The 23,800-nt window shown below is 42.6% G+C and overlaps 1 protein-coding gene across 2 annotated transcripts; it reads left to right on the top strand.

Annotated features, from left to right (window-relative positions):
* Positions 1-1,811: 1,811 nt before the first annotated feature.
* LOC139454511 (mesenchyme-specific cell surface glycoprotein-like) lies at positions 1,812-20,613 on the top strand. Of its 2 annotated transcripts, none has more exons than XM_071236264.1 (12): positions 1,812-2,171; positions 8,798-9,019; positions 9,570-9,765; positions 10,494-10,623; positions 11,224-11,338; positions 14,430-14,606; positions 15,682-15,738; positions 16,582-16,823; positions 17,421-17,644; positions 18,342-18,433; positions 18,947-19,009; positions 19,612-20,613. In XM_071236264.1, the coding sequence occupies exons 1-12, from the start codon at positions 1,979-1,981 to the stop codon at positions 19,662-19,664; spliced, it is 1,764 nt and encodes a 587-aa protein (XP_071092365.1). In that variant the 5' UTR covers positions 1,812-1,978; the 3' UTR covers positions 19,665-20,613. The 2 variants fall into 2 exon arrangements, with proteins under 2 accessions (XP_071092365.1, XP_071092364.1); XM_071236263.1 differs by lacking the exon at positions 1,812-2,171 and adding an exon at positions 5,878-6,137.
* Positions 20,614-23,800: the final 3,187 nt, after the last annotated feature.

Genomic DNA, 23,800 nt, shown 5'->3' with positions numbered 1-23,800 from the left:
CCAAAACCGAGTGTTTTATCAAACAATGCAAGATATTACAGAAACATAACAAATCATCGCGATACCTTCTAGTGAAATAATACTCCGTGTCGTGTATAAAGGTAATTCGATCGAAGCGTGCGAGAGATGGACCATAATGAAAAGTTTCATTCCTTGTCTTCGATTTTATAACATTGGACGTTAACAGTCTAACTGGAAAAAAGTGAAACCTTATACCTGTGATGAGGTCTTACCAGGAAAAAGTGAAGCCTCATACCCGTGATGAGGTCTTACCAGGAAAAAGTGAAGCCTCATACCCGTGATGAGGTCTTACCAGGAAAAAGTAAAACCTCATACCCGGGATGAGGTCTTAACAGGAAAAAGTAAAACCTCATACCCGGGATGAGGTCTTACCGGGAAAAAATGAAACCTTATACCCGCGATGAGGTCTTACCAGGAAAAAGTAAAACCTAATACCCGGGATGAGGTCTTAACAGGAAAAAGTAAAACCTCATACCCGTGGTGAGATCTTACCATGAAAAAGTAACGCCTCATACCCGGGGTGAAATTTTACCAGGAAAAAGTAAAACCTCATACCCGGGATGAGGTCTTTCCAGGAAAAGGTAAAACCTAATACCCGGGATGAGGTCTTTCCAGGAAAAGGTAAAACCTCATACCCGGGATGAAGTTTTACCAGGAAAAGGTACAACCTCAAACCCGGGATGAGGTCTTACCAAGAAAAAGTAAAACCTCATACCCGTGGTGAGGTCTTACCAAGAAAAAGTAAAACCTCATATTCGGGATGAGGTCCTACCAGGAAAAAGTAAAACCTCATCCTGGGGATGAGGTCTTACCGTGAAAAAGTAACGCCTCATACTCGGGATGAGGTCTTACCAGGAAAAAGTAAAACCTCAAACCCGGGATGAAGTCTTACCAGGAAAAAGGAAAACCTCATACTCGGGATGAAGTCTTACCAGGAAAAAGGAAAACCTCATACCCGGGATGAAGTCTTACCAGGAAAAAGGAAAACCTCTCAAGACGTTATAACGAGATAGAAATATACCTACTATACAATAGCCAAAATTATGCATTATAATTAAGATGGCATTTGGTTGCTCGTGTTTGACTTTGTCTACCATAATGATAAAAATGACCGCCACTTCCTATGGATGCAAGGACCTTCATCTTCCCCCTAGGACCGCCGCCGTGGTCTAGGGGTTCGAGCCCCGGTCGCGTCATACCAAAAGACGTTGAAAGATGGTACTTGATGTAACCCTGTCTGGCGCTCGGCATTAAGGGGCTGTTCGGATCGGAGTATACTGTGCCTGAGCGGGGTATTCATGTTAAACTGCGACACGGTATCTCAGTGAGGTAGGCTATAAATTGGCTTCATTCCGGACAAGTACAAGAAGACAGACAGACACACACACACACACACACACACACACACATACACACACGTGCATGCACGTCGCTATATAAATGCAATAATCTTGGACACGACGTTAAAATCAATTTAACCTCACCTCACCTCAACTCAACTCACCTCACCTTCCCCCCTAGAACATAGTCCAAACAGAGAATGACTTTCATTTCCAACAAGCCCAACATAGCAAACACATTTCAGGACATGAAAAAAACAGAAACGCAAGCCACATTTTTACCTGTGCCGTATAGTTGCTAGGCCCTGTATACTCAAGTCAATGCATTATGTAACAGGTGCATCTTTTCAGCATTGAACAAAGTCGTATCCGCTCCTCTGTCTATTTAAAAACGAGTAATACGAAGCAGTCGTGTTACAACAACACACAAATGAATTTGCGATGTCTATAAAATACGTCTTAAACCTGGCCTGTCGCACGAATAACCGGAGGGTATGTGCATTCATCATCATGTGACTGCGCGACGTCACCTGGAACAAGACGAACACGCACGAAGTATCTCCGCCTCCACGATCCGTTAGCAGTACACCATCAACAAAGTCGTGTTGTGTGAAAGTATGTGGGAAAACCTAAACTTGTTGTTTCTGGTGAGCCTGGCCGGGGTGAGTTGTTATAAGGTGTCGCTAACGAAACAGTCTACCCTGTACATACCGTACTCCTATGGAATAGATGGAGCTGCTCGCTACACACTCTTCGGTGGACTTGAGCAGATGGCGTTTGATTCTGACAACAAGCTTGTCTACATGGCCGGTAAGTGTGAACTGGTTAACGTCCTTGTCTTGGCAAACCGAAGACTTTACATCAAAAGCCTCCCATTAGGTCATTTAGGAGATAAACATACTGTGTTTTCAACGTAGAGCTAGCTTACCTGTAGATTTAACCGCGCTAAATTGAATTTGAAACCGAATTTGTTTTTGCGTAAATGTGGGATAAGCTGTGTACACTGGCAGACTCGCTTACTTGTCGACATGTGCTCAGTCACATATCGGGACACATTAACCTGACGTGAAAAAGGTTTCCTAACTGCATCCTGCACGACAACTGTGTGAGAATAATATGTAGACTCAAGTCCATATCAGATTACATGTATTCATGATTTGTCATTTGCCATCACTGACCGAAGTCGCTATCACTCAATGGCCTGCTAGCCTACATGATACCTGCCTGCTAGCCTACAGTTTAATTACCCATTGTCCTAATTACACGATATGAGACATTCTCTCATGCATATACATTCATTAATATTATGTAGAATCCCTGTTTGGAAATTGGCGCTTGATCGTGGAAACTATCAACCGTATGACAAGAGGGATGACCTCAACTTTCCAGACAGCCTCCGTGGTCTGGTGGTAGAACGCCCGCCCGGAGAGCGGATGTTCCGGGGTTCGATCCCTGGCCGCGTCATACCAAAAGACGTTAAAATGGTAATTGTTGTTACCCTGTCTGGCGCTCGGCATTAAGGGGCTAAAACAAGGGCTGGTCGTCTCGGAGTCAGCATTCTGTGTCTGAGTGGGGTATTCATGTTAAACTGCGGCATGGTATCTCAGTGAGCTAGCACTATAAATCGGCATCAGTCCGGACTAGTACAAGCAGCCACACACACACGTACATGCACGTCGCTATATAAGTGCAGTAATCTGGGACGCGACGTTTAACCCCATTTCACCTCACCTCACCTCAACTTTCCACTTGTCAACGTTACCTTTCTATCGAGCAATATCCCAGCAGCTCAAACATTTGGTGTCATTTCACAACTTTGTAGGTACAATCAAGCATGGTCTTTCCACCAAGATTTCAAAGAACGTCATACGACTCTTGCACAAAGGTTTTTGATCAGGGTTACATCAATTTAAGCGCATGGTAAATCTTCCAAAGGTCCTATGGTAGAAATTTGGCAGACATTCTGGTGAACAATTGACTTGCCTTTGCATGGGTTTTTCACGGGTGCCACAGCTGGGTCAGGAGTTTTTCGCGAATACCTGGTGTCATCACTATTTAATTGTGATTCATAAACACATACTTATGATATAGTCTGAATCGTACATTGGACTCGAGAAGAGAGAAGGTATTTCTTATGAAATAGTTTTCTCTCTTGTTATTGGCATACCATAAATCAAACATACATTCCTATGCTCTTGTGATATTTACAAGAATCTTGATGTGGTTCTCATTTCTGATACAGTTTTGGGACATCAGAAACGAATAAATATTTTAACTAAGTATTGTAATAATTATTTTTTAACTGTAAATTTGGATTTTGGGAGTATCCTTTCTAGGTTTGATGAGTGGTATTATTGTGACAAACAGTTAGCATGACATGTATATCGTCTTATAAGTATTTGGATGTTATCTTTTCAAGTAATCAACTTTGGAACACTCATATTACCAATGCTGCTACACAGTCTTAAAAACTCTTGTAAGCCTTGAACCTGTTCCACATAGTTTGTTCTCAGAATATTTGACACTAAAGTTTTGTCTGTTCTTATATATAGGTCTGAAATCTGGGGTATTGACTAAAAGGAAATTGAATCTGTACACTTGCTAGACTGCAATCATTTGTAAGGGTTAAAGGTACTACACCAGAATATGGGTGATCCCCCTTTACATGTTGGCTTTTACCCGATGTCTTAGTTACTGGTGTTTATTAATAAAAATGAGGGGCGGTCGGTAGCCTAGTGGTAAAGCGTTCGCTCGTCACGCCGAAGACACGGGTTCGATTCCCGATATGGGTACAATGTGTGAAGCCCATTTCCGGTGTACCCCGCCATGATATTGCTGAAATATTGCTAAAAGCGGCGTAAAACCATACTCACTCACTCACTAATAAAAATGCCTGAATATTTTCCTACAAAATGTTACAATATGCAGTACCAAGCTTTGACAAATGACGAGTGTAGCTGGGCTTCAAAGATAAAGGTTATACGGTATAAACATGGTTTTGGATATATTGGAAAAAGAAAAGTTGGCTTTCGAGAGTCATTTTTGTCGGAATTTGTCTCACGTTTACAATTTTTTACAAGATTGGCACTCACATATACATGTAGCTCTAAACTGTTTACACACTCACTGTTCAACCCTGAATTTGTTGTAGCGACTTATATTGCTCTGATATCAGTTAATAAACTTCGATGTGTATGAGCTCAATTTCGCTGTAGCCCTCATACTCACACATAGTCATGTTCGCGTTTTGTACCATGTCCCCTGTGGGTGTTTATGTACAAGAAATCTTCTCCTTCTTCTTCTACTCTTCGTATAGAGACGGGAAGATATCACTAAACACAAGAGAGCAAAGATTAGGTCACGTTTGTAAACAGGGTTACATTTAAAGTGAATATCAGTTTTTATTAGTGTGTCAAATGTGTAATTTTCGAAAACAGTCTGTACCTTCGAAATACTATATCCTACCCTTGAATATACTCATGTCTTTGAAAAATCAATGTCTTATAAGAAATGTCGCTATATGCATATCTTCATATATATCATGCGATGCGCTTGATAATGTTCTTGTCTATAGAATCCATCAAAGAGTAACATCTGTATTAAAACCTTGAGTTTATTCAAGCTGCATTACTTATACAGTAAACTACGGTTAAAACGAACTACGGTTATAACGAACTGAAATGAACAACTAATTTTAGTTCGTTATAACCGTAGTTCCTTATAAGCATATATACAGCATAACTACTGCAAATAGTCGGGACAAAAAAGTAAGTTCGTTATATCCGCCAGTTCGTTATAAGCGTGTTCGTTATAAACGTAGTTTACTGTATTGTAGTGGTGTCAAGATAAATCGATATATTGCTATATTGCTATTGGTAAGCACTTAATGTCAATAAATCGATTGTTAAATCAGTTTCTGATCAATAGTATCGATTATTGCAGTTAGGAATATCGATTGTTTCGTTTGTATTTACCATATCAATAAAATACATGCAATGCTGTTCAAATTTGTTTTCCTTTTGATCATGAGTGGTAGTAATTTACACATGTTAATATGGAAGTTTATTTTTTCTTAAGTTATTAGGGTAAAGAAAATCTTTACTTTTTATCGGTTGTTATAGTTATCACATTCAAAGGAAACTTCAGTTCCAAGGTTTAATTCAACTCTTAAATCCATCGAAAATGATACGCGGAAAACTATCGATATTTATCGCAATAGTTGCTTGCAATATCAATAGTTATCGCAATAGTTAGTTGCTTGCAATATCAATATTTATCGCAATAGTGATTTCCAGACCAATAGCCACCCCTATTATATTGCGTATGGACCAGGGGCGTCCCATGTACCGATGACCCACATATATGCAAATAAATAAACATTATATAAACACACGTGATTTGGGTGTGACGCACGGAACGGCGACGAGTGTACCTTGAAATCAAACACTGTGTAACCAATGGCGAAGTCTTCAGGGCCGCTATAAAAGACAATCACATCAAGTGCACTTCATACCGGGACAATCCAGAGAAAGCTGTAAAATCGTCTTCCGACCATAATACCCTGCTCTCAACCAAACAGCATGAAATTATTTTTGTTATCGCTTTTTTGTGTTTGGTCACATTTGGATGTCGATGGGTTCGAAGTCAAATTAAGGAAGCAGTCAACGATATATGTGCCTTATTCTTATATCAACGGCAGTGCCCACTATGGCCTTTTGACACCAACAGCAGAACAAACCACTTACGACTACATCGACAAAGTAGTGTATACGGTTGGTAAGTATAACCGCGTTTAGTTAAATATTCACAGTGTGTTTCATTACCATATATACTAAAATGGCAATGTGTCTTAAAGAAATATTCTTACTTGTAAACATCTTTCAATTTCTACCGTAAGTGATTGTCGCCATGTATATATTATAAATGACTAGATGTCGGTATTTGTGTTTATATGGGTTGGTTCCAGGGCAACTTTAATGGTAATTTACTGTTTTTTACTATTCCTGTTTCTTTACTAAAGGATGTATGTTGATTAAATCACTGATCTTTATTCTGCTTAAAATCCTTTAATCAAGTCGCTATCGATGAAATAAATGTTCGTGGGATCGATTTATAGCTCGCGTCAATACCTGTGCTCGTGGTAAGACCTGCAGCCTGAAAGCAGTTTATTGCGTTAAGGTAGACACAATTTTATGGATAACAACTTCTTTAATACTGTGAAAAGCGACGTTTCGGTATAGATCCTTATACCGTTGTCAAGCATTATAGCGTTAAGCTGACATGTTGTATAAACTAACACACTGCTCAAAGACACGCCCACCAAATTGTTTATTTAAGTGTCACTTTCTGTAGAGTTATATGATGCGGATTGCATTCTTCTTGGAATTAAAAATACAGTAAATAGCTAAATGTGCAGAAGCCACGAGGAGGTTATGAGTGACTAGTAAAATCAATGGAAACAGTTTGGTATAAATATCATTAATATGCATACAATACAGTACAATAGCACGTGTTCTCGCACGATCATACTTGCACATGATCTATCACAAACACACGTAAACACGCGCATCCACGCACACACACGTGCACACACAGTGGTACACACACCAGACACATAATACAATCAGTTTCAACATATACTATACTCTAACATATATTCCAACAGGAACAATAATATGTGTATGCAAAAAGGTCAAGACAGCATTTTGCGTCGTTGATACATGGTTATAGCGGTGTTACAAAGTTTATAAATAATGTCTGGCGTATTTAAGAGGAGCATAAACTTTTCGACTTATAAGGAGTTGTTAAAAGATGGGATCATGTCATTCAACTGTATTTCCGTTAACATACCATAGCGTAAGTCAGTACATATATCACATTTTGTGATGAGATGTATTTCATTTTCTACTTCAACTGGGCAGGAAGGACACACCATGTCGTTGAGGGGTACTGGGACCGACTGTTCCGAAGTTTTGTTCTATATTTAGTTGCAGGCTGCCGCAACGAAAATGAGCAAATGTCTGTCCTATTTTCGAGGAATAGATTTACTTTGCACGTGGGCTTCTGGTCTCAAGCCATTCTTTGTGAGGCTATATGTCCGGAGTTTGTTACCGTTAGGGTTATCTTGGCCATTCCACAATTCACAGAACCAATGATTATTACTTTCATCTAGCATTCGGCAAGACCTGGACGCAATCTGGACTCAATCGACATGAAACGGCAATGAACAATTTCTCCAAATCGATCCGCAGGACACTGTCCAGACAACACAGGACATTGTTACGATTTTGATCCGATACAGCAGAATCTGTCACGACATAGTCACGATTGTAATCCGACTACACAAAATCGGCTGAGTTTCCCGAGCGTTACTGGACGCACCATACTGTCGGGAGTGCTTGGCCGACCTCTGTGGACCTTTCCCGATCCGTAGGACTCTGTTACGAACGTATACGACTGTGTTCAGACAATGATAGGACATTCCAGATCATTGAGGATAGTAATCCGACTTTTTCACTGTTCAAACGGGAGCCATAAACGACACCATGTGAACGCAGCCTATGTAAGATTCAACTCTATGCAAACAAAAATTCCGTGCGTAAACAAACACGTGGTGTCACACATGCTCTCACGCCTGTTCTCACTCATGGCTCGCGACTTCACCCCAACAGGGAAGCGCATGTAACATAATCGTTGGGGCATAACTCAACATTGACATCTTTACGAAGCCTATCACGCTCGCCGCGGAACGTCTGTCTGTCTGTTTGTTGTTTAACGCCGCACTTAGCAATATTCCAAGTACCAGGTTCGCTGCAAGGAACTCTGTCCCATATACTGGTCGTAAGAGGCGCACCGATGGATAGGGTAGTCTGGAACGGATGATTGCGTGTCTTCTTGATCGGCGCTCACAATATCGATCACAGGATTGTCTGGTCCAGATTCAATTATTTACAGGCCACCGTCAAATATTTGAAACTTTGACGAGTGCGGTTTTAGGCAATAAACACTCACATTTGACCAAAAAAATAGCTTCCGTGTACTAGATCGTGGTCGGCGGGTACAATGTGTGAATCCATTTGCCGTTATATGAATTGTGAACCTTACTCACTCACTCACTCACTCGATCGACCCGTGAAGATCCGGGGTAGAATAGGTCTTCAGCAATCCATGCTTGCCGAAAGAGGCGACAGGATCAGGTGGTCAGGCTCGCTGACTTGGTTGATACATATCACCGTATCCTAATTGCGTGGATCGATGCTAATGATGTCAATCACTGGATTGTCTGGCCCAGACTCGATTATTTACATACCGCCGTCATTCCGATGGAATATTGCTGAATGCGGCGGTAAACAACAACCAAACAAACAAAACACTCACTCGATCCACGGTAAAATAGTCCTGAATCTTAAGTGACTCGTCTCAACCTTTCCTGATAGGCGGAACACTGCTCCATGCTATCGATGTGTCCAACCCAGACAACATGACAATCGTAGCCCACGTGGAGATGCCAGGATTTGACTTCACGGACGTGGAGGTCTGTGGGGGTCACGTGTTCACGGCAATTGACGACAAGGCAAACAGAACCAATGGCCGGGTCATTATCTATTCCGCCTACAATGCCACATCAATGTCGATATCAGAGGTTCTCCAGATTCCAGGTGAGGAACTCCATTTACTCGATACATCATTTATCTCGAAATACGGAAAACTCGATATTGTCTCGGTAAGTCCGAATTTTTTACTTTTTTATAGTTTTTTATTTATTTGTTATTATAATTTTCGTTGTTTGATGAAATACTACTTATTTTAATAATTTAAAAAAATACTCTTTAAAAGAGCTTTAAGTGTGAAGCTTAATTGCGGCCCGAAATATACACCGTTCCACATTTCCACAGTAATCTAGGTTTTTCTAAGAGGTGCTCCGGTCGTTCCTCCAGTGAAGATCTAGAGAGACCGCTGTGACTGACATAACGACAGCTACTATAGGGGTCAGCCTCAACTCGTATACTCCCATGTTTTACGGGGCGGTCGGGTAGCCTAGTGGTTCAAGCGTTCACTCGTCACGCCGAAGACCCGGGTTCGATTCCCGACATGGGTACAATGTGTGAAGCCCATTTCTGGTGTCCCCTGCCAAGATTTTGCTGGAATATTGCTAAAAGCGGCGTAAAACCGTACTCACTCACTCACTCACCACCCCCATGTTTCCAGTGGGTGCAGTCCCCGACATGATAAAGCCTACCCAGGACTGCTCCCAGCTGATCGTGGCGGTGGAGGGGGAGGCGTATGAGAACCCCCCAAACCAGATCACTGATCCCGAGGGTCTCGTCGTCATCATCAACTTCCCCAACACCATCAACAGCAGCTACACCAAGACATCGCTGGATTTCACAAAATATAATGACAGGTGAGATCAGAGTATGCTATATACAAATAACTACATTTTCGTGGTGTTCATTGTAATTCCTGCATTCTGATTAGCTGAATTGGTCACGTGTTATTGCATTCATTTCCCAATGAATGTAAAAAATTAAGCTACGCCCACAGAAGCGGACTACTTTTATTACTACGAAATTTTGGGGAATCCTAATATCACAGTCGAGGGAATTCCCTTTCTGTTCATGTGTATCGTCATGCACAGGACATTAGGCGAAATTCATGCACGTTCATTGTCCAAACTACCCTTTGAGATCGACGGCCTGATTCACGCCACAGTATGTATTCTTACACCTGGAATGTTTATCGATCTCGTCAGTATCGTTTACTTTGATATATTCAACTGTCTTTGGTTAAACTATTGTACATAACACATGTTTTCGTAGTTGAATTTAATTATAAGGATTGACTGTGAATTCTTTTTGGTTCATTGAAGTATGAATCGAAAAGCCGATCTGCAAACGTTTGTAAGAATCGGCTGTATCGGTTTTTCGATTCATACCTCAATGAACCGAAAAATATCCAAAGCCATTTCCTTAATTGAAATACTGTACAAATTGTATGATGATCCATCGTAAATCGTACAATGATTTCTCGGAAGATTTATTTATCCATACGATTTCTCGGGGAACGGTACCATCCGGATAAACGAGGTTGCCATTGTACAAGACAAAAAACACATGTTTTGTGATGCTCCAGAGTGACAGAGCTCCGTCCGTCCGGCGTCCGTCACGTGTATCAGGAGAACGGCAACCCCTTCTCCAACGACGTGGAACCTGAGTACGTGGCCCTTAACGCTGACGAGACCATAGCATACGTCGTTCTGCAGGTAAATGTCACGGACTACTTTTGTACAGCGCATGGATATGTGCATTTTAGATATGCTCTTTGTTCATTGGTCAGTTCACGCCGTCACACAATGTAACATTACGCTATCAGAACTACAGATTGACATCGTCCCTTTCTAAAGTTTGGATCGGTCACACACGTGTTGTCTCTGTGGGGATTCCATAGTTTTAAGAGCCTGCCAAAATGAGGAATCGTTACTCATGACATTAACCACTTCTTTGTCTGGTACTAAAACGATATGGTATTGTGACCGCGACAGATACATAGCTTACATATGTGATCTTCCTTTTATCAAGCTCAGTGGTAATACAAACATGACAAACCTCTGTCGATTAACGCCGCACTCAACAATATCCCTGGACCAGACAATCCGTTGATTGATATTAGGAGCAACCCCCCCCCCCCCCCCCCCCCCCACCCTGTCAGGGGAAATGACCCCCCACCCTGTCAGGGGAAATGACGCAATGAACCAAGTCGCCGAACCTGATCATCCGATGCCTTATGTCGCCTCTTTCGACCAGGAATACCAACGGCAGTCTCCTGTTATATGTCCCATTCTAAACTAATTCTCCTTCTTCAGGAAAACAACGCAGTGGCAACAGTGGATCTCGTCAACCAAAACATCACAGGCGTGCATGGACTCGGCTTCAAGGACTGGAGCAAGCTCACGCTTGACCCCTCGGACAAAGACCGAGGTAGGAATGCGTGAGTGAGTGAGTGTTTACGCCGGTTTTAGCAATATGCCAACAATATCACGGCGGGGGGAACCAGAAATCGACTTCACACACTTTACCTATGTGTAGAGTCGAACCGGGGTCTTCGGCGTGACTACGAACATTTTAACACTTGTCAACCCCATCTCTCCCGATGTAGGACCACACATGTGGGCTGATCCTGAGGTACTCTGTTCTGTTCATCGTTTATGATATATTGTTCTTTATGTCAATGGCTGAGGGTCGTCCCTTCGAGCTATGTGCGCTGCAGGATTTAACCACTTACCTCTCAGATCTTTACTTCATTGCATCAAAAAATATTTTTAAGTGAAGCTTCAATGTTCAAAAACAACATCGATAGCAGGCCGCCATTTTGTTTTCCTGAACTGGTTCCGGTTATGTATTCCAAGGTTATGTCGATTAAATGAATGAGGGGATGCAAACACCGCACTCCTGTAACATGGAGTACAGATGCTACTTGAAACCATACCTTAATTTGTTTCCCTTTACCCATCTGAGAGCACTGCAGCTGTGTGCGAAGCAGGTGCACAGTCAGGTACCAGTCACTTTTGTCCAAATGAGAGCACGATGTGTACTGTAGATGCCTCCCTACACCTCTACTCTGTAATGGGTATGTACCAGTCACTTTTGTCCCATCTGAGAGCACAAAGCATATTGTAGATGCCTCCCTACACCTCTACTCTGTAATGGGTATGTACCAGTCACTTTTGTCCCATTTGAGAGCACAAAGTGTATTGTAGAGATCTTCCTACACCTCTACTCTGTAATGGGTATGTACCAGTCACTTTTGTCCCATCTGAGAGCACAAAGTGTATTGTAGAGATCTTCCTAATCCCTACTCTGTAATGGGTATGTACCAGTCACTTTTGTCCCATTTGAGAGCACAAAGTGTATTGTAGAAACCTTCCTACACCCCTACTCTGTAATGGGTATGTACCAGTCACTTTTGTCCCATCTGAGAGCACAAAGTGTATTGTAGAGATCTTCCTAATCCCTACTCTGTAATGGGTATGTACCAGTCACTTTTGTCCCATTTGAGAGCACAAAGTGTATTGTAGAAACCTTCCTACACCCCTACTCTGTAATGGATATGTACCAGTCCGTTTTGTCCCATCTGAGAGCACAAAGTGTATTGTAGAGACCTTCCTACACCCCTACTCTGTAATGGGTAAGTACCAGTCACTTTTGTCCCATCTGAGAGCACAAAGTGTATTGTAGAGACCTTCCTACACCCCTACTCTGTAATGGATATGTACCAATCCGTTTTGTCCCATCTGAGAGCACAAAGTGTATTGTAGAGACCTTCCTACACCCCTACTCTGTAATGGGTATGTACCAGTCCGTTTTGTCCCATCTGAGAGCACAAAGTGTATTGTAGAGACCTTCCTACACCCCTACTCTGTAATGGGTATGTACCAGTCACCTTTGTCCCATCTGAGAGCACAAAGTTTATTGTAGAAACCTTCCTACACCCCTACTCTGTAATGGATATGTACCAGTCACTTTTGTCCCATCTGAGAGCACAAAGTGGATTGTAGATGCCTTCCTACACCCCTACTCTGTAATGGTTATGTACCAATCACATTTGTCCCATCTGAGAGCACAAAGTGTAGTGTAGAAACCTTCCTACACCCCTACTCTGTAATGGATATGTACCAGTCACTTTTGTCCCATTTGAGAGCACAAAGTGTATTGTAGAAACCTTCCTACACCTCTACTCTGTAATGGATATGTACCAGTCCGTTTTGTCCCATCTGAGAGCACAAAGTGTATTGTAGAGACCTTCCTACACCCCTACTCTGTAATCGGTATGTACCAGTCACCTTTGTCCCATCTGAGAGCACAAAGTGTATTGTAGAGACCTCCCTACACCCCTACTCTGTAATGGGTATGTACCAGTCACTTTTGTCCCATCTGAGAGCACAAAGTGTATTGTAGAGACCTTCCTACACCCCTACTCTGTAATGGATATGTACCAATCCGTTTTGTCCCATCTGAGAGCACAAAGTGTATTGTAGAGACCTTCCTACACCCCTACTCTGTAATCGGTATGTACCAGTCACCTTTGTCCCATCTGAGAGCACAAAGTTTATTGTAGAAACCTTCCTACACCCCTACTCTGTAATGGATATGTACCAGTCTCTTTTGTCCCTTTTGAGAGCACAAAGTGTATTGTAGAGACCTTCCTACACCCCTACTCTGTAATGGATATGTACCAATCCGTTTTGTCCCATCTGAGAGCACAAAGTGTATTGTAGAGACCTTCCTACACCCCTACTCTGTAATGGGTATGTACCAGTCACCTTTGTCCCATCTGAGAGCACAAAGTTTATTGTAGAAACCTTCCTACACCCCTACTCTGTAATGGGTATGTACCAGTCACTTTTGTCCCATCTGAGAGCACAAAGTGTATTGTAGAGACCTTCCTACACCCCTACTCTGTAATGGGTATGTACCAGTCACCTTTGTCCCATCTGAGAGCACAAAGTGTAGTGTAGAGACCTTCCTACACCCCTACTCTGTAATGGATATGTACCAGTCCCTTTTGTCCCTTTTGAGAGCACAAAGTGTATTGTAGATGCCTTCCTACACCCCTACTCTGTAATGGATATGTACCAGTCACTTTTGTCCCTTTTGAGAGCACAAAGTGTATTGTAGAAACCTTCCTACACCCCTACTCTGTAATGGATATGTACCAGTCACTTTTGTCCCTTTTGGGAGCACAAAGTGTATTGTAGAGACCTTCCTACACCCCTACTCTGTAATGGGTATGTACTAGTCACTTTTGTCCCATTTGAGAGCACGAAGTGTATTGTAGATGCCTCCCTACACCCCTACTCTGTAATGGGTATGTACCAGTCACTTTTGTCCCTTTTGGGAGCACAAAGTGTATTGTAGAGACCTTCCTACACCCCTACTCTGTAATGGGTATGTACTAGTCACTTTTGTCCCACCTGAGAGCACGAAGTGTATTGTAGATGCCTCCCTACACCCTCCTGTAATGGGTATGTAACAGTCCCCTCTGAGAGCACTGCGGATGTGTGTATTGCAGGTGCGTTCCAACACCCCTACTCTGTAATGGGTATGTACCTGACCGACTCAGCAGTGTACTTCCGCTTCAAGGGCGTTGATTATCTTCTGATGGCAAACGAAGGGGACGCAAAGGATTATAAGTTTGGCACCTACATGTGGAGCGAGGAAGAGAACGCTGGCAAACTCAGCGAAAGCAGTAAGTCACTGATTTCGTATATAGTCGATATAAATATGGATAAAGTCGTAAATATAAAACGTCAACGTCACAGAATAACCAGTCTCGATTATCCAACGTAACAGATTCCATTGAGCGTAAAGGGCAAAATAGCGGTGAAAATCATTATGAATGGATCACTGGAATCAGTAATGACACCAGGTGTTCGCGAAAAGGATAAACTAAGCATGTCCTGACCTACCTAAATCATTGTTTACTCGACCCGTGAAGATCCGGGATAGAATAGGTCTTCAGCAACCAATGCTTGGCGTAAAAGGCGACTATGCTTGTCGTAAGAGGCGACTTACGGGATCGGGTGGTCAGGCTCGCTGACTTGGTTGATGCATGTAATCGTATCCCAATTGCGTGGATTGATGCTCATGATGTCAGTCACTGGATTGTCTGGTCCAGACTCTATTATTTACATACCACCGTCATTCGGCTGGAATATTGCTTTGTGCGGCGTTAAACAACAAACAAACAAACATTGTTTACTCCGTGCTGATGTCACATTTCGTGATGGCTTATGACACCCTGCCTCATAGTAGATTGTGGCTGTGGAGTGAGCGAGTTGGATTTAACGACGCTTTTAACAGTATTCCAGTCACGGCGTGTCAGCTCAATGTGGGAGGAAAGCCCAAAGTGATGCAGGTCCCAGATGTTACCACTTCGGTGAAACCCACGAGCACGGGTATGGTGCTGACAAACCTAGAAACATAATCGGGGCGAACCGGGATTCGAACCCACAATCATAGGTTTCTGTCGTGCCCAAGGGACGCAACTCTGCACATCGAGTTGCGGAGCCTTACACGACTAGGCCATCCGTGTCCCCGGCCGCTGACTGAGAATTTAAATACATAGACATTACGTTATTACCGCAGCCATTAATAAAGTGTTGATATTAAAGAGCTAATTGCATTGGTGGGTGTACCCTGCATGTTTTCTTTACGCCAGGCAATAATCTCTATGTATCCCACATGCCCAAAGGTGTCACAAGGGTGACAATATCGTGTTATATCCCAACCTTAAATATTCACTTACGTGATATTTGTTCTAGTACTGCCTACTCTGGATGCCACCACAAGGGATCAGCTGACACGTGATACTCTCTTAGGTAAGAACCCCTTGTGGATTCGGGGTTAGTGAGTGACTTTCCGTTATATGACGACGTGTAATCAGTAATACAGGTAACCCGTGAAGATCCAGTTAGAAGAGATCTTCAGCAACCCATGCTTGCCGTAAAAGGCGATTATGCTTGTTGTAAGAGGCGACTGACGGGATCGGGTGGTCAGGCTCGCTGACTTGGTTGATGCATGTAATCGTATCCCATTTGCGTAGGACCCGTGAAGATCCGGGTTAGAACAGATCTTCAGCAACCCATGCTTGCCGTAAAAGGCGATTATGCTTGTCGTAAGAGGCGACTGACGGGATCGGGTGGTCAGGCTCGCTGACTTGGTTGATGCATGTAATCGTATCCCATTTGCGTAGGACCCGTGAAGATCCGGGTTAGAACAGATCTTCAGCAACCCATGCTTGCCGTAAAAGGCGATTATGCTTGTCGTAAGAGGCGACTGACGGGATCGGGTGGTCAGGCTCGCTGACTTGGTTGATGCATGTAATCGTATCCCATTTGCGTAGGACCCGTGAAGATCCGGGGTAGAACAGATCTTCAGCAACCCATGCTTGCCGTAAAAGGCGATTATGCTTGTCGTAAGAGGCGACTGGCGGGATCGGGTGGTCAGGCTCGCTGACTTGGTTGATGCATGTCATCGTATCCAATTGCGTAGAACGATGCTCTTGATGTCAATATCACTGGATTGTCTGGTCCAGGCTCTATTATTTACAGACCGCCGTCACAAAGCTGGGATAGTGCGTCATTAAACAACAAACAAACAAACTGTAAGAGCGTAAGCATATTACTAATAGCTTAACGTAGTATTTACACATGTTTAAACAGGTCGTTTGAAGGTGTCCGTATCGCCCGCCGGTAAAAACTCGTCCGGGAATCTTGAAGCTCTCTACGCCTTCGGTGGGCGGAGTTTCTCCATCAGGCGAACAGATGATATGTCTTTGGTATATGACAGCGGCGATGATCTCGCAAGAAGACTTTACGTCAATAACAAGGACCTGTTCAATGGTCATTTAGGAGATGTAACTCACAGACCATTTGAAGACTTTGACCTACGATCTAGAAGCAAAGTAAGAAGTGATAACGTGTAACTCGCACGCACGCACGCACGCACGCACGCGCGCACGCACGCACACCCGCACGCACACATACACCAGTTATTTCAGTTATGTTACCGGGATGTTATTAATGTACCAATATGATGGCAATCAGTGAATACCTGTATATTTGCTTTAATTGATCCATTTGCATGTATCGTCCTGTCCTGCATAACGGGCAATCCCACATAGTAATCGGCTGAAATAGATTCGTGAGACATAAATCGCAAAACAATCCTCTCTGCACATGTTACACTCCTTTAGTGACCTAAAATTTAATCCTTGGGATTGGGCGGGACACGTTTGATCAAACGGGTACAAAAAAGATTGCCCCTTGAAACGCTCGAACCATGTTTTAAATAATATAACCTTCCCGAACAACGCATATTAACTAGAGGAGTCCGCTTTCTTGAACCTGATCTATAACCTGACCTTGAACCTAATCTAGCCCTAACATTGACCCTCACCCTAAACTTGACCCAGATCATGGCCTTGCCCTTGACCTTAGCTTTGACCCTGACCCTGAACCTCATTTTGTGACCATCCCTGATTCTCTGTCCGTGGCTGTAGGGCGTAGAGACAGAGGCAGTCGAGACGGGGGTGGTGGAGGGACGGACGCTGCTGTTCGTGGCCAACGAGCGTCCCGGCACCATTTTCGTATACTCATTAGACACCGACGTGATGAAACCAGAGTTTCACGACATCTACACCGGCATCCCAGATACGAGGACAAAGTCCTGGCAAGAAATGTACGATGATCGACAGCTCTCTGAGATTGACTGTGAAGACATCAAGTAGGTTCGGAGTTGTGATAAAAAAACAATACCTTTACCTGTTGACTGTATTATTTATTCCTCGATTTCATCCCAGGGTTGAATCAGTTTAGAAATAATAAATAACATTGAACACACAATGCCATTAAGGAAGTGGTCAAATGTAACAAATTGTTACATTTAGATTAACACTTTCTCAGCTTCAAACCCACACTGCCAGCCTGAGGCACCTAGTCGCCAGCACACAAAGTCATCGATCTAACCTACGCACTACCAATGTAAGATAATCTGTACTTTACTAATGCAAGAATAACATTTGTTACATTTGACAACTTTCTAAACGGCATTGTGTGTTCATAGCTTTCGGCCATGGGAGCCGTGCCACTTTACACTTGTCAGAGGGTACACAAAGTAGTTGTCAGACTTATATTTTTAAGGAAGCCTCGGTGGCTGAGTGGGTTAGTCGCTGACTTTGTTTGCTGGCGATTGGGTGCTTCACTCTAGCAGTGTGGGTTCGAATCCCGGGCGGGACAACCCAAAATGTACTTTACTGCTAAGTGTTATCCCAATATAACATTTGTTACAATAAATAACATTACTCGGGTTAACCGCAAACTCTGTAGTCATTATTTTGACAGATTGATCGTTGGCATTGATGACAAATACAAATGACCTGATGACAACTATACAGTCATTGCTGACTTTTGTGCTGCTTCAGGTTTGTGGCCGGTGACAAGAGTCCAACAGGCAAGCCAGTTCTGTTCGTCACTGGATCCGTCACTGGAACTCTCTCTATCATCAACGTAGACGGTAGGTCACCAGTATATGTGTCATTCACTGTAGGCTTATCCTCCACTTATCCTTCACTACAAGGGGGCCCGGAAGATAGGGGTGGAATAGGTCTTCAGCGACCCATGCTTGACCTAAAAAGCGACTAAGCTCGCCGTAAGAGGCGAATAATGGGATCGGGTGATCAGGCTCGCTAACTTGGTTGATACATGTCATCTTATCCCATTTGCGTAGATTATTGCTCATGATGCCAATATTACTTGATTGTTTGGTCCAGACTCGATTATTTACAGATATAGTCAGTTAACTCTCTTGATGATAAAGTTATGGAGTAGGTTGTGGCTAAAGCATTGCTTGTCACCTTGACAACCCGCACTGGTCCCACCACGTGACTGTCAGTGATCCAGAATCCAAAACTACTGACCCTACTTTTAAAATTAAAAATATGTTGCCTCGATCATTTAAAGTGAACGGTTTTGACATAATCCCATTACAGATAATAGATCGTGCTCTAATTTTGGTTTTATTTATTAGTAACGAACCCACCACCAAAACCAGCCAAGCCGGCGTCATCCGCTGCCAGCCTCACAAGTGAATGTACGTACACTCAATGATGTTTTCAGCTTGTGTTAACGGGCCGACTACTGGTATTCTTATTTAGCTTAGTTTTAAGATAGTGTCTGCATACTGGATGTCCTGAAGACAACGGTGTTGTTTAAAAAATAAATTGCCCGGTTTTGGGGTGTTTTGTATATTTTTTGGAAGCAGTAGAACAAATACCCCGTCTCTAATTAACATCCAACGCTGTGTTCTGTTGTTGTTTACGAACAGTTGTAAAGAAGTAATTACCTTTTTAGCGTTTAAAAAACGCAGTATAACAAAGCTGTAGTGTGCCTCCAAGAGAAATGTACAATGATGCTTTTTCATAATGTATACTGGGCTGGAGGTGTATTTACCAAAATAAAGCATTCATTCAATGTAAAAAAGTAATTAACTCGAATAGCGCTATTTTGCTAATCATTATTTGTAGACCACTTCATAGATCCGCCTTAGGATATTGGTATGGTCAAATGCTTTAACATACATACACATCAAAGATTTACTATTAGACGACATGTAGGACCTTCTTGAAGTAGATGGTTTAGCCTCGATGGTTGTGCATAATAATGTCTTTAATTTCTTTCTTCATTGTCTTTCAGTGACGTTTGCTGTGGTTACAGCGACAGTTGTCTACCTCTGTGGAAGGATGTGACCTTGAACTGATGCAAAACGCAATATTATTTCCGCCCTTCGTGGATAACGATCTAGATGCATTGAGACATTATCACCAGTATTTTACCAGTCAGGGCAATATTTATACAAATTAAAGACTCGATTTCATCACTTGAATAACAAGAATGAGATTCGTCAAGTTATAAGAAACGGGTGTAATTTTCAATGAAAGAGGCATTTTCGTTTTTAAGAGAGTTGAACCGGTAAAATGTATACTTTAATGTCGATATGAAACAGTCACCAACTGTGGATAAGTATGATGTTATACGTGGAAATCGTGTGTATATATTTATATCGTATCTCTTACAAAAAGTATAAGCGAAACAAACATCTTTAGCAAAATACATGACACTTCAGCACAGGTGGTACGTGATATTTTAGCACATAATGTACATGACACTATTGAACACGTGGTACGTGACACTTTAGCACATATTGTACGTGACATTAAGAATACATGGTAGTGACACTTTAGCACATACGTGACACTAAAGAACACATGGTACGTGACACTTTAGCACATATTGTACGTGACACTAAAGAACACATGGTAGTGACACTTTAGCACATACGTGACACTAAAGAACACATGGTAGTGACACTTTAGCACATATTGTACGTGACACTAAAGAACACATGGTAGTGACACTTTAGCACATACGTGACACTAAAGAACACATGGTTCGTGACACTTTAGCACATATTGTACGTGACACTAAAGAACACATGGTAGTGACACTTTAGCACATACGTGACACTAAAGAACACATGGTACGTGACACTTTAGCACATATTGTACGTGACACTAAAGAACACATGGTAGTGACACTTTAGCACATACGTGACACTAAAGAACACATGGTAGTGACACTTTAGCACATATTGTACGTGACACTAAAGAACACATGGTAGTGACACTTTAGCACATACGTGACACTAAAGAACACATGGTTCGTGACACTTTAGCACATATTGTACGTGACACTAAAGAACACATGGTAGTGACACTTTAGCACATACGTGACACTAAAGAACACATGGTTCGTGACACTTTAGCACATATTGTACGTGACACTAAAGAACACATGGTACGTGACACTTTAGCACATATTGTACGTGACACTAAAGAACACATGGTAGTGACACTTTAGCACATACGTGACACTAAAGAACACGTGGTACGTGACACTTTAGCACATATTGTACGTGACACTAAAGAACACATGGTAGTGACACTTTAGCACATACGTGACACTAAAGAACACATGGTACGTGACACTTTAGCACAAGGAGGATGGAAAGGGTATAACGAAATGCGTGCATGTCATTATATTAGGGTAAAGCTGCAATTAAAGTATTCATTATTTGAGGTTCTTGGCAAATGTGTGGATGAATTATATCCATGTTTCACATTTCATGTTCATATTTCATTTTTGTACTGCTTCGTGTTTTGGAAGATTGGCATTCATAAAGGGAAGCCATCGAACGCTTATTTCATTAATCGATTGACAGCAACAGGCTTTGTGTAACAAACCAACTGGATACTTCCATTTCTGGTATAAATGGCGGTTTGTTTTGCGAGATACGTTCAATACGGATGCTGTACTGATGAAAGAAAACAATTCTATCTGGGCGTATGTTGACCCTGTGTTAGCCCGGTGGTGCCAACGGTGGGGCAGAATACGTTCACCATTCCGCGGGGGCGGTCGATTAGCCTAGTGATTAAAGCGTTCGCTCGTCACGCCGAAGACCCGGGCTCGATTCCCGACATGGGTACAAGTTTTTGGTGTCCCCAGCTGTGATATTGCTGGAATATTGCTATTACGGCGTAAAACCATACTCACTCACTCACTCACTCACTTTTGTACGAATCCATGTCTTGTTTGTATGTTGTTTAACGCCGCACTCAACAGTATTCCAGCTATAGGACGCCGGTCTGCAAATAATCGAATCCGGACCAGACAATCCAGTGATTGACATCATGAGCATCGATCCACGCAATTGGGATACGATGACATGCATCAACCAAGTCAGCAAGGCTGACCACCCAATCCCGTTAGTCGCCTCTTACGACAAGCATAGTCGCCTCTTACAGAAAGCATGGGTTGCTGAAGACCCATTCTACCCCGGATCTTCACGGGTCGAATCCATGTCTATCTAATATCGTCTCCCCAACAAACACACCCCTCACGCCATTCTGATGAACATCATATCTACTTGTTGACCCCTGAGTATATACGTGGATACTTTAGACAATTTTGTGCATAATAATGTTGCTCAGTGTCATTGACCTGTGGATGGAATTATGTGTCATTTGATATATTATAACTTACAAGCATATCTGTTATTCTTATATCGTTTCTATTTTACAGCCAACGTGTTTGGTAATAAAATCCTTATAAACTTTACCTGTGTTTCTTTGTAAAATTTGCATTATCTCTGGAGCAGCTGACAGCCTCCGTGGTCTAGTGATAGAGTGTCCGCCCGGACAGCGGAAGGTCCGGAGTTCGATCCCCGGCCGCGTCGTACCAAAATACGTTTAAAGATGGTACTTATTGTTACCCTGTCTGGCACTCTGCATTAAGGGGTTAAAACAAGGAATGGTGTTAAACCCCATTTCACCTCGGCTCTGGAGCAGCTAAGCCGATTATGATAGAGAGAAATGTATTCCAGAGGAGACAACCGAATGGATCAGGTGGTCATGCTCACTGACGATGAGTTTGGCCTTGTACCCCGAAGGCGAAGATCGCTGCTCACAACATGAATCGGGGGCACGGGTGGCCCAGTCGTCTAAGGCGCCGCAATTCGCTGCGCAGAGTTGCCTCCTTTGGGCACGCCAGAAACCTATGATTGTGGGTTCGAATCCCGGTTCGCCCCGATTATGTTTCTAGGTTTTTCAGGACCATAACCGTGCTCGTGGGTTTAACCGAAGAGGTAAACGTCTGAGACCTGCATGACTTCGGGCTTTCCTCCCACATTAAGCTGACACGCCGTGATATGACTGGAATACTGTTAAAAGAGGCGTTAAACCTAACTAACTCACTCACTCACAAGATGAATCACTGGATTGTCTGGTACAGACTCAATTATTTACATGCCACCGTCACATAGCTGGAATATTGCTAGGTGTAGTGTTATCCATTTGTTTATGGATCGCTATGTATGCAATCGATGTATTCATATGCACGGTCTTAATGTAAAAAGGCTGAATTTAAAAAGGGTTCTGTGGGGAAAAATGATACCTCTTTTTGACCAATCAAAACCAAGCATTCTTCAATGTGATGGTAGAATAGAGTTCCAGTAAGCAATATTCCAGCTACCAAGCTATACTGTACACGTTTGGGTCTGTCAGACAGTGGTTAATAGCTTGAGCAGCGATCAAGGTCATTGGGACACACGTTATAGCTAAAATTGATAGAATTATCCTAAAACCGCCCACAAGTCAGGCAAAGATCGTGTTATTGTAATATGAAAATGATGTCATTTTACCTGGCTGTGACAGTGTTTGGACGCCATGGGTCGGTGTTCGTTTTACAATACCTGTACAGGAAGTCATCCGGGGCATATAACGATTTTATGAAGTTTTAAATAATGCAAAAAGTCTCCTCGTGGAAGCAGAATTTCTGTCGATTTTATTCCACTTCTTTTACTATTTGTTTTTCGTCCGACCTTCATGTCGCCCAATAGTCAACTTTCCCTGTATGTCGAGCAATATTCCAGCAGCCCAGCCTTTTTTGTCTACATTTCACAACTTTTTAGGAAGAATCGAGCATGCTCCACCGGGATTTCAAAGAGCGTCGTATGACTTGCTCAAAGGTCCTAATTTTGGCCAGTTCACAAAACTATGGACCCTTCTGCCTCTGATTCGCCATAGGGACACAGTGTGTGACTGATTCAAACTTTAGACAAGTAATTATGTCAATCCATGGTTCTGATGATGTAACGTTATCAGTTTGTGACGGCGTGCACAGTGGGTAATGCCGTATTGCATTTTTCGCAACAATAGGGCAATGACGTCATGTCGTTTTAACTGACCAGTCAACAAAGAGAATCTCTATAATGCACATGGCCATGCTCTGCACAAAAGTAGTTCGTGACATGTACCTGCAGAACGAC

Source organism: Haliotis cracherodii, unplaced genomic scaffold, assembly GCF_022045235.1.
Source record: "Haliotis cracherodii isolate W230 unplaced genomic scaffold, xgHalCrac1.p SCAF_10, whole genome shotgun sequence".
NCBI classification, from domain to species: Eukaryota; Metazoa; Mollusca; class Gastropoda; order Lepetellida; family Haliotidae; genus Haliotis; species Haliotis cracherodii.
The sequence above is the reverse complement of the archived record's forward strand: the minus strand, read 5'-3'. Positions and strand labels throughout refer to the sequence as shown.